Source organism: Cucurbita moschata, unplaced genomic scaffold (assembly GCF_002738365.1).
Source record: "Cucurbita moschata cultivar Rifu unplaced genomic scaffold, Cmos_1.0 Cmo_Scf00074, whole genome shotgun sequence".
Lineage (NCBI taxonomy): Eukaryota > Viridiplantae > Streptophyta > Magnoliopsida > Cucurbitales > Cucurbitaceae > Cucurbita > Cucurbita moschata.
Window position 1 is genome coordinate 822,095 of NW_019268590.1, and position 12,059 is coordinate 834,153.

General features: G+C 36.2%; 1 protein-coding gene across 1 annotated transcript in view; it reads left to right on the forward strand.

Moving 5' to 3' along the window:
* The first annotated feature begins 10,093 nt into the window (after positions 1-10,093).
* The window catches only part of LOC111438431 (E3 ubiquitin-protein ligase RNF170-like), a 10,421-nt gene continuing 8,455 nt past the window's right edge, over positions 10,094-12,059 (forward strand). Inside the window, exons 1-2 of the mRNA XM_023076353.1 lie at positions 10,094-10,415; positions 11,422-11,621. Of these exons, the coding sequence (XP_022932121.1) occupies positions 10,325-10,415; positions 11,422-11,621 (291 nt within the window). The 5' untranslated portion in view covers positions 10,094-10,324. The remainder of the gene's footprint in view (positions 10,416-11,421; positions 11,622-12,059) is intronic.

Below are 12,059 nucleotides of genomic sequence, written 5' to 3' on the forward strand. Positions count from 1 at the left end.
GATACAAACTATCAACTAATACCTAAAAATAGAAAAAATATATATCTAACTAAATTTGGTAAATAAATAAAATATACGGTTAATAAAATCTATACTAACAACTCCCTAAATATCTGATATATATTCTAACTAATTATCACGGCAAAATATCCTCTTAATACTCCCCCTCAAGTTGGAGAGTGTATGTCGATCACACCCAACTTGTCCTTTAAAAAGTCAAATTGCTGTCTTCCCAAAGCTTTAGTAAAAACATCTGCCAATTGCATTTTGGTCGAAACATAACACGGTTTGATGATTTCAGCTTGTAACTTTTCTCGAACTATATGGCAATCTATTTCAATGTGTTTCGTACGTTCATGAAAAACTGGATTGGCTGCTATATGTAATGCTGCTTGATTATCACAATATAATAATGCTGGTTCGGACAGTGGAACATTCAAGTCTTGAAGAATGTATCTTAACCAAGTTAACTCTAAACAAGTATTTGCCATAGCTCGATACTCGGCTTCTGCTGATGATCTGGACACATTAGTTTGCTTTTTAGACTTCCAAGAAATAATTGAATTTCCGAGGAAAATGCAGAACCCAGAAATAGATCGTCTGGAAGTTCGACAACCACCCCAGTCAGAATCGCAATATGCCTGTAATCTTAAATTGTTTTCAGATGGCAGTAGAAGTCCTTGACCAGGAGTGCCTTTGGTTCAGTCATAACAGAAGATTTTGATACTATATGATCCGTAGCTCCACTATCGAGAATCCATGAATTAGAACTCGCAGAGTTAATAGATAATGTAGATATGGGAAACAAACCTGCAACATTGACGTGATTGTCAGAATTACCAGAAGGGTGATGATTGATTGCAGATAAGGCTTGTGCTATCTCTCGTAATTGCTCAGAAGAAAAATTTGGAATGGAATTAGGTGACTGTTCTTCTGTATTCAACTGTGAAACATCGGCCATATTTGCAGATGATCGATATCCACGGTTATTGTGTTGATTGTCTTGTCTTGTCCTTCCAGAATTATTTTTCTGTCGACACCGATCTTCTGTATGGCCCCTTCTATCACAAAANAGTTAACCAAGATATTATCATACTGTTGCACTGATTCCAGAGTTCGAATTCGGTTGAATTTGCATCTTGGGACGGTTCCTCAATTGTGCCATCAATGAAGCCAATTTTCTTCTTGGCAATAAGAGCATGCATAACTGATTTACTCCAGGATTGGTAATTTGCTCCATTTAATTTGATTGGAACAAGTGAATATCCTGGCTGATCAGAGTGATGAATATAGTACGGATGTGTTAAATCAACATCCGAAATTTTGAAGCTGGATTTGGCTGATTCCGCCATAAAGGAAATTTTGATATTTAAGAACACCAAGATCGGTGCTCTGATACCATGTTAAGAATGAGAAATAGAAATAGAATTGGGATCGAAAGTATGATCTTCATTCAGGTTTACCACGTTTAAATAGGATACAAACTATCAACTAATACCTAAAAATAGAAAAAATATATATCTAACTAAATTTGGTAAATAAATAAAATATACGGTTAATAAAATCTATACTAACAACTCCCTAAATATCTGATATATATTCTAACTAATTATCACGGCAAAATATCCTCTTAATAAATCAACATAATCTAATTCTTCCTCCTTTAATACTTTGAAAGCTTTTTCAAATTTTAAGGCATGATCAAGCATCAAATAAGTGGAATTCCATCGAGTCGCCACATCCAAACAAACGAGTGCTTTACATTTAATTTTTTCTTGTTCAACACGATCTTTAAATTTTGTCAATCTCTTGGGGGATTCTAACATACCTCACGGCATTGCGAACACTATAAATGGAGTCATGCATTTCTTTAAGCCCTTCATTCACAATCAAATTAATTATGTAAGCACAACACCTCATGTGTAATATTTCTCCATCTAAGACAGGTGAATTCTAACTTCTAAGTCTTCTCATAATATATGAAATAGCTATACCATTGGAACTTGCATTATCAATTGTGATAGAGAAAACCTTATCGATTCTCCATTCCAATAAACAACTCTCAGTAATCTTGCCAATAGTCTCTCCCTTGTGGTTAGCAACTTGACAAAAGTTGAGAATTCTTTTATGCAAATTTCATTCTGAATCAATAAAATGTGCGATGATTACCATGTAATTAATGTTTTGCAACGAAGTCCATGTGTCAGTAGTAAGACAAACCATGTTGGAATGACTAACTAAAAAATCTTTTAACTTCTTTTTTCTTCTAGATAGAGCTGAAATATATCTCTAGCAATGATTACCCTTGACAGAGGGTCAAACTTAGGGCATGCAATATTACAAAACAATTTGAAACCCTCATTCTCTACAAATTTAGATGATAATATATCCATAATTATCATTTTGGCACATGCTGCTCTATATCTTGTTTGATTAAATAATGAAGTAACAATGTTACTACCACCCTCTCCATCTATTGAACGTTGAAAACTGAGAGTGGTTTGTTTTTGTCCTCCACCTTATATGTGTACTTCCTACCCTGATTTTTTAAGTGCTTCTATAATGTGCTAATTCCACAAGAATTAGTATTACAAGCATACTCCTTAGAACAATAGTTGCACTCGCACCTCTTATTATTGTTCTCTAATCTTGTAAAGTGATCCCACACGGTTGATTTACTGGGTTTCTCTTCTTAAATTCAGATTGTGTAGCCAATGGTGGTTTCGATGCATTATAATTACTAGAGCTACTTGCACATACAGTTGCACTATTGTTTTCCATCTATACAAAGTAAAATAGAACTATTATGATTCAAATATTTAACCCAATAGGAACAATTATCATAGAATGCATCAAGGTTAAAATATACCATCTGTCTTTGCAAGGGGATATAACAAAAAGCGAAAAAGCTTACCCATTATAGCATTCCAGGAGACTAAAGAGAGAAAGACAGCGCGTAAGAAAGAAACAAGACAAAGAACGCGAGAGAATGCTATTGAGATCAAATTCCTTGTGAGAGATAAGTATCGAGAGAAATTTGTATTTTGTGGAGAGGCTGAGAGCATAATGGATTGCAGAGAGGTAGGGAGAGGAATGAATTGCATAGAGGTAGAGAGAGGAATGAATGAATGGATTGGAAAGAAGTAGAAAGAGGAATGGATGGCAGAGAGGTAGGGAGAGGAATGAGGAATGGATGACAGAGAGGTAGGGAGAGGAATGGATGAATGGATTGCAGAGAGGTAGAGAGAAATGGATTGTAGAGTAAAATGAATTGCAGAAGAGAGTAAAATGAACTCGGTGTACACCCCTTATATTTCGGGTTGGGTCGGGTTGGGTTCTCGGGTTTTCGAGCTGGGTGTACACCCCTACGCATCAGTGCCCCATTGCGCCACGTGTCACTCATTTAGCTTTAGCGGCTTGAATCGGCTCGGATGGGCTCAAGCAGCTCTAACAGCTGAAGCTCGACTATTTGATTCGATAAAGGACAAAAATACCATTTTCCACCGTTCCAACCCTCCCAAAGTTGATTTTGACCGTAATTAAGGTAATTAAGATTAGTATGATGCCCTATTTCACAAAGTTCAAGTTAAATTATATTAGAATAATGAAATACTAACAAAATGAAATGGACAACCTAATAGGAAACAACTTTCGGCAACATTTGGAGCAACTTCGAGGAATGCGTACTAGAATTTAGGAAAACGCCTGGTAAGACCAACCAAGTAGGTAACCTTCCTATAGGATAGGCTGAACAATTGCTTGATGTATGACGACACATGCCTAGTGGCCCCTGCACGTGTCATTTATGCTTTATTCGCATGATGCTTGATAATGGCTTATGATGTATGACGTATGATGACGTGAATGAGTTCTATGATGATGCCTTATGATGTTTTATGATGATTATGATGCCTTACATGATGATGAAGATGCATGCTAATATGACGATGTAAAATAATGATATTTCCTTTATATGACGTTATTTTCCATATTAAGATGAAAAACATGTTTTGAATGACATATTGCATCATGATGATGATTTTCCTATGACACAATCCTAGTTAATGTTAATGAAGATGAAGGTATGAAGACTAATGCACACATATTACTTATTACTATAAGGATGAAATTAGGGTTGTGTCATAAAGATGTTTTAAAGATGAGAAACCATAGGGACGTCATGCATTTTGTGTGTACATAAACGTCGGGTCACTTCCCCTTTTACGATGATGATGGTGATCATGCCATATATGACACTTAGGGGTCTGTTGATCTCCGGACGTCGTTACAGACAACTAGCTCGACTATGATGAGTTCAGAGAGGTGCAAACCGCTTGGAGATTCAAGCTCGCACGTGTGGGTCATGCTTAGGAAAGTACTATACATCCAATTTTGTCCAGACTGCAGGTTACCATGGTTTTAACGATAGGTTCCTAGAGCATGACTTGCATGTGTTTGCATTTTCACGGCTTTTATAGTGGGGTCACTTACTAAGTATTTATCGAAATATTCAGGCCGTGTGCTACATCTATTCCAGGTAAAGGCAAGACGTCCATGTGCGACTGACGAAGACATCTCAATCTAAAACCATGACACATGCATAGGCTAGTAGCCTTTTAAAATTATTAGACTTAGGTTAGTATAGATCGTTTTTTCTTTCATGTTTTTATTTGATTTATTATTATTGTTTTACCTTGTTTTTGAATTACGTTTTTGAACACGTAAGACCATGATAGTGTTTTAAGTTGATGCTATGCTTTTAAAGATGAAGTTATGATTTACGATGAAGTTTTAAGAGTTAAATTCTGCATAAGAGCTTAGAGTAAGATGACCATAGCAATTTTAGGTTAGTAGAAATCTAGGGTCCTTATAATGATGTTGTTCAATATATTACAAATAGGGAAACAAATTTGAGATACAGTTATAAAACGAAGTATAAAAGACTCTAAAATGTAAAAATGGATTGAAGCTCCGGAACGACCCATTTTTTTACTGCACAACTCTCAAAGGCTTTCATTGCATCCATGACCTAGCAAGTGAGCATGAGCTTTTACTCTAGGCTCTAGGTATATTGCTCTTGTTATGCACAGTCTTGGGTAACTAGCTTAGCCTACGCAGTGCTAATCGGTATCCGGTGTTGAAGTGCTACCTCAACAAACAATCTCTAACAAGTAGTGACAGCATGGTGAGTGCTAGTCTGCTCGTCATCCATAGGAGGTAGTTGACATACTCATCCCCACAGGCCATGTAGTTGCCCGAGGTCAGGAGCGCTACCTTATACGTGTCAGTTCCATTGGGTACCTGCAATAATTCTAAGTCTTCTCTCAAGACGGATAAGTTGTGTAGGATAATCCAATTGAATTACAGGTCACACAACCCTAACTGGCATAGGATTGGCTAAATGGTACCGGAACTGTTGTGGAAAGAAAAGTGGAAGTTATGTTTACACCATACCAACTGACGACCTAGAGGCTATCTCTGTCTTGCTGAGTTGTTACAATCTTTCTACTCTTTAACCTTGATAGCTTACTTTGCTTATGCAATGAATTATTGGTGGCCTTTATTGAGGTGTGACCTCGTATACTCTGTAGGATAGTATGATGTTTGCTAATCTAAATATCATCCATTGATAGTTAGTTGGTGAACCCTTCAACGAAACCATAAAGTCATCAAAGCTTGGGGGGAGCAACCCACGTATGTCGACCAGCTATTGGGTCAACTTATGTGGTCCCACACCCCTCTCTTAGGAATGAGTTTACAACACATAGAGCTTGTTTTGAAGACCGCTGGTCATTTCCACATGATTGGGGCACCTAGTCGCCTCGATGCACCTCCTCTATTTGGCACGTGCCTACTTCAATGTTACGGGTACTAGAGTAAAATCTTGACAGAACGAGTATCGAAGTGGATATAGTGGAGACTCTAATGACACCATCACACTACTATCAACTTGAAGAACTACCTTTGTCGTTATTGGTTGTCATGGAGGTCTACTAGGTTCCTAAAGGCTTTAGATAGTTTAAATCTCATCTCTTGTTTAAAAAATGCTCGAGGTTAGCTCCTCGGGGCTAATCCAAGTCCCTAGGTGCACTCAAAACTAGACCTTTGATAGTCGCTCACTATCATGAGGTGCAGAGTCTACTTGAAATGTTTTGACTGAGGTCAACTTGTAAACCACATTAGTTGTAATGCCCTAATTTTAAAGAAATTCTCTCAAGTATGATTTGTTAGGGAGATATATCTATTGATCACCTAAGCATGTAATCAATAATTTAAACTTCGTCATGGTCATATCTATAAGATGAATAGGCTTATTGGATTACTAAAGCAACTAGGTGGCTTAACGTGGACTTTTGGCTTCAGGTTACTCTGTTCTGACTCCTCAAGTCTTTCTTAGTCTAGGAGCACTAGAGTCTAGACTCGCTGACCGTCGCTCATGATCCTAAGATGGTCAATCTATTGAAGGCATCCTGACCTAGGTCATCATCTAGCCAACCTAACTCTAACGTTTTAAGTTTGTGCAAATAAACACGCTCCATACGGAGAACACACAGTCAAACACCCGAAGCTAACACATACTATATCATGCACATATTTAAGCAAACAAGCTCAATGGAGAGATAATATCCATCAATCACTAGGAGCACAAATCACAATAGGCTATCCTCCCTTCTAACATGGAGGAAAACATATAAAACATAAAACAACATTCATTATAAATCTTAATAGAGGGGCATTTTGGTAATTTTTTTAAAATCATGCATAACATACTTATCCGTATTGCCCAACTCATATTTTAGTCATGCATGATTCTCTTTCTAGCTTATAATAATACATAAAACAACATATTTCTCAGAAATCTCGACCTAAGGCATAGTAGTAATTTTACCATAACATATATACAATACATACTCATCCAAAAACGCCCTACCAAAGTCATTAATATGCATTTTCTAACCACCTAAAGTAAGAAATGCCCCCCACGCTAGCACGTCCTATTACCTAAAATCCTTGTGGTTACTTATTTAGATTGTTAGGATCGATACCAGTTGTTAGGATCGCACAACAACGCACACGCTCGATCTAGATGAACACAAAGAGAAGGATAGAGAGAAGTTGCAAGGAAGGATTTTTTGTATTGATGACTTCACGTATGTACAGGCTCTCATGGCTTTGCTTTGGGCTTCCCCAAAAGGCCTCATACCAATGGAGATAGTATTCCTCACTTATAAACCCATGATCTTCCACTAAATTAGCCAAAAGGCCTCATACCAATGGAGATAGTATTCCTCACTTATAAACCCATGATCTTCCACTAAATTAGCCAATGTGGGACACTCCCAATCCCAATAATCCTCAACACCTCCCCTCGAACAAAGCACACTATAAGCCTCCCCTGAGGCTTATGGAGCTCTCGAATAGCCTCCCCTTAATTGAGGCTCGACTCCTTTCTCTGGAGCCCTCGAACAAAGTACACCATTTGTTCGACACTTTAGTCACTTTTGACTACACCTTCGAGGCTCGCCATTCTTTGTTCGATATTTGAGGATTCTATTGGCATGGTTAAGTTTAGGGCATGGCTCTGATACCATGTTAGGAATCACGACTCTCCATTGGCATGGCTCTGATACCATGTTAGGAATCACGACTCTCCACAATGGTATGATATTGTCCACTTTGAGCATAAGCTCTCATGGCTTTGCTTTGGGCTTCCCCAAAAGGCCTCATACCAATGGAGATAGTATTCCTCACTTATAAACCCATGATCTTCCACTAAATTAACCAATGTGGGACACTCCCAATCCCAATAATCCTCAACATAGATGACGTGTGCCTTCCTGAGCTAGTTTTACGGGCGTGTTAGAAGTTCCAAAATTCTCAAAATTTCTCTAGTATGTTCTCATTCAAGCAAAATTAAGGTTAGTGTTGGAATTGAGGCAAAAAAACTAATAAACGAAGGCTGAACAAAGTAAAAAGAAGTCACTCACATGCTTACACATGCACTCTGGAAAGATAGCTATGCGCAACTCACACTCGATTATGCCACACACGTCTAGTCGGTGTATTCGCGCCCCCTCTACGACACGTGTCAATCGGTGGCCGGTCTGTCTGAAGCTGCTTTCTTGAGTTCGACCCAAGCGGGCGTAAGTTCCTCTGTATTTTAGTATCGCGACGCGTGGTACACTCGACGGATCAAAAGACAAGTTGCAAATGACTTCTTGGGTCGAATCATGTGTTGACGACGGGTCAGTGTGACACATGTTCACTGCTAATTGCAAACGCATCCCATGCATTGTATGTCGCTGCCGCTTCCAGTCACGTTCACCTCCCCTCTATGCGACACGTGTCTTCTCCTTGCGTTTACATGATTTCCAGATTCGGGTGACTTTTATAATTTCTTAACATATTCATAACTTCTCGTTGAAAACTCGAATCAAAATGTTTCCTTCATGAAAGTTGTATACCTTCAATCCATCTGCACATAAATACTTTATCAAAATTTGTTGTCAATCACAACAAAAAAATAATCAGGTCCAAAAGTCATCTAAAACTAAAACTTACCAATTTTTTTTTTTTTTTTTTCAATCACAATAAGATAGGATCAGGTCTAAAAGTTGTCTAAAACTAAAACTTACCAAAATTTTTAGTTTCTTGGCGTTCATCGGAAACCACTTTCAATCCGAATCAACTTTTTTCCTTCATAAAACTTGTGCAAAATCCCTCAAATATGTTCCTACTAAAAATTCAAAACTTCATCCCAAAAACGAAGCTCTCAAATTTTAAGGAAAACTGAGATCAAGAACTCAAAAATTATATTTATGTTCTTCCTTGATTCTTGATAGAATTGATTCAAAAGTCGAGAAGGGTTCTATTAAGGTCATTGATAAATTCTTGACGAAGAAACTCTAGTAAAATTCAAACTCGAAATGTCGAGCATATTTTGACTCTCTCTCTTACTCTCTCATAAAAACCCTAATCTTCACCTTCTTTTCTCCTCTTTACCTTCTCTTTTCTTTTCTTCCTCGTTAGAAGTCTCTTAGGCTAATCCAGTCCCGTAATTAGAATGAGTGGGTCAAAAGGATTACCTGTTCAAAGTTGACTTCGACCAAGTTTCCTAAATTTTTTATTATTTTCCTTTGTACTCGGTATAAAATGAGTCTAATGTTATCAGAGCACCCAACCTTATCCATATATTATAAACCATTTTAAATTATTTTTCGACACAATCCTCTTATAAGTCCATCTTATACGATTCAAAATTATATAATGATACTATTAAATTATAAATAAAATAATTATAATTATTATTAAAAAATAAATGATTAATTCCAAGACTTTATAATATATTATTTTTGTCTTGTATATTATGAACATTGACGGGTTGATTTGGCACCATACCTATTTGGTTTTTATTAAAGTGATTCCTTCCCAAATCAACACACAATAACAAAATCTTATACCCAAACTACTTTTTCCTATATCTTAGCTTTTAATTTGAATTAAGGTTTTTATTAATATTCACGCATTTATGAAAGTCACGTATGAAATGATATTCATGAATACTATTATTTATAGTTTCTCGTATCACTTAATACAAATTTACCACACATACCTTAATGTCGTCCATTAAGATGCCACATGTCGGCATTTACATCATCGTAAGAAATCATATTTCGAAGAATTATGTGATTAAGTGTTGTTATTTTTTAAGATATTGTATAAATTTGTTATTATCGATAGATAAAAAAAATTATTAAAGTGGTAAGTGAGAAAATAAAATAAAATAAAATAAAATAATTACAAATATTAGTAAAAAAATTAGTCAAAAGAAAAATATAAGGGAATAGAACTCTATTCTTAATCGGGTCAATTGATCCGAGTGATGTCATAATTTATTTCGCTAAATATAAAAAAAAAAAAATTATTTAAAATTTGAAAGTAAAATTTGAATTCGTGAATTGAGATATATGTATTAATTCAACGACGAAATTGACGTAATTGTTTTGAAATTATGCTTAACAGAGATTTAAACTTTTGAATCGATAAATTTGAATTATGTTCGAGTTAACTGTTTCAAAAATGTTTTTGTTGATGTTAGTAGGGCAGAAATGGAAAATACTTGGAAGATTAGATTAGGCAATAATAAAATTTAGAATCTATGGGCAGTTCTTGTACATCAAACACGGATTGAAACTTCATCGGTAAGAAAAGAAATCACGGCTCTGAAATTGGTCTCAAGGAACACGCCTCAGGTTTGAAATTCCAAGTTTGGAATACGTTCATACTCTCGACAAATCAGAATTGGAAGATTTTGATACACAATATGGACGGCCCCCCTGCGGGCGATATCTGTTCGATCTGCCATGGAAGATTCAACACCCCTTGCCAAGCTAACTGCTCGCACTGGTTCTGCGGTTGGTTCCCTTCTCATATTCTTTTCATAATTCCTCCATTTTTTTTGTTCATCAGTTTCGTATTCGCGTTTCGTTTCTTTTCACTGTCACTAGATTTTGTTGGGATTTCCGAAGTGTCTCTTTTAGCTACCTTGTTTTTGCCCACGTATAAGTAGTCAACAGACGGACAATTTCTCTTCCAGGCCTTGGTAACATGTCTTAGACCTTCAGGACTTCCACGAATGGTTAAATTAAACCAACACCTGAAGTAGAGGTTGTTCTGTTTTCACCAGTAATAGTTGAACAAGAACTACCTAAGAACAAGAACAATGGAGACAATCCCATCAAATTAAGTGAGAGTAAGTCTAGTTTGTCGGATCAGAAAAGGAATTTCATCGTCTCTGGAACTGTTGCTTTACTTGAATGATTACTCGCTTTGGGAAGTTGATATGTAAAAGTGCATTAAATCATGAGATAGGCCTGAAATATTTCAGTGTTGGAAGAAAAAGTGCTGTCTATACCCACCCTTATATTTGTTAATCGTTAGTTATCTTAATGTAACCTTTATGAGGTTTGTTTGTAAAAGATTTAAGATGAAAAACACATGTAAATCTTCAAGTTTTAGTTTCTTTCATTAATCCTTTTAAAACATTGACTTGAGGACTGAATTTGAAGTGGAGGTACTATGATTATATATGTTTTTTCTTCCTAAAGTCTTGAATTTAATTCTTCTTTAGAAAACTATGTTCTTAACTATTTCCCTCTTGTCAAGACGTTGGATTGAGTTTCATTGTTTGAAAAAAGATACCTTTCATTTGCATTTATTGAGGGAAAGAGCCTTCATGTGAGTTTAAACAAAACTCTTCTGGGCTTTATTTTACTGGAATTCATCTTTTGTACGGTCTTAGGCTGTGATGTTCTTTTCTAGACTCACATTATTGAGCTGTGTTTTTTTAAGATAGTTGATATCTTCTTTCTTCCCTGTCTTCTCGGAAGCTCACTGAATTTGGTGCTTCCCTGTATGCAGGAAGGTGCATAATGCTTGTTTGGGATCATGGATCACCACTGCAGCCATGTAAATGCCCCTTATGTCGCCGACAGATCACTTTATTGGTTCCTTCTGAGGCTTCAGCAACGCAGCAAAGTGACCCTGAGGTTGCTCGTGTTCTTAACAATATAAGGAATTATAACCGTCATTTTGGTGGCAACTCAACTGGTTTAAATCAGGTGGCTTTCTTCTTTACATAATTGCTTTAATGAAAATGCTAGTTGAAGTTATTGTTGAATTTTGGAAATTTTTTCTAGATATTTTTTGGTTGATATCTTATGCAAGATTGACAAGTCATGGATTTCTGTAAATATTGATTGTTTCAGTGACTTATCAACTAAATAAATGGCAGTTTCATCATTTTGTCTGAAGATAATTTTGCTTCTTCAAAATTCTGTTTGCATAAAACTTGAAAGAGGCTTGGTTGATGAGGATTTGAGAGTAAAAAAAGTCGTAACTAGAGCTTTCTCTCTCCCCACCCCCTCTCTCAGCCTTCAATGTGTTCTTTTCTCTCTTTAAATATATCTTTAATTTTTGTTTCTTTCTTCGTTTTTTTAAGGGATTTTATTTACAATTATGGCCTCCCTTAACTCCTTTTTTTTTTTTTTTTTTTTTTT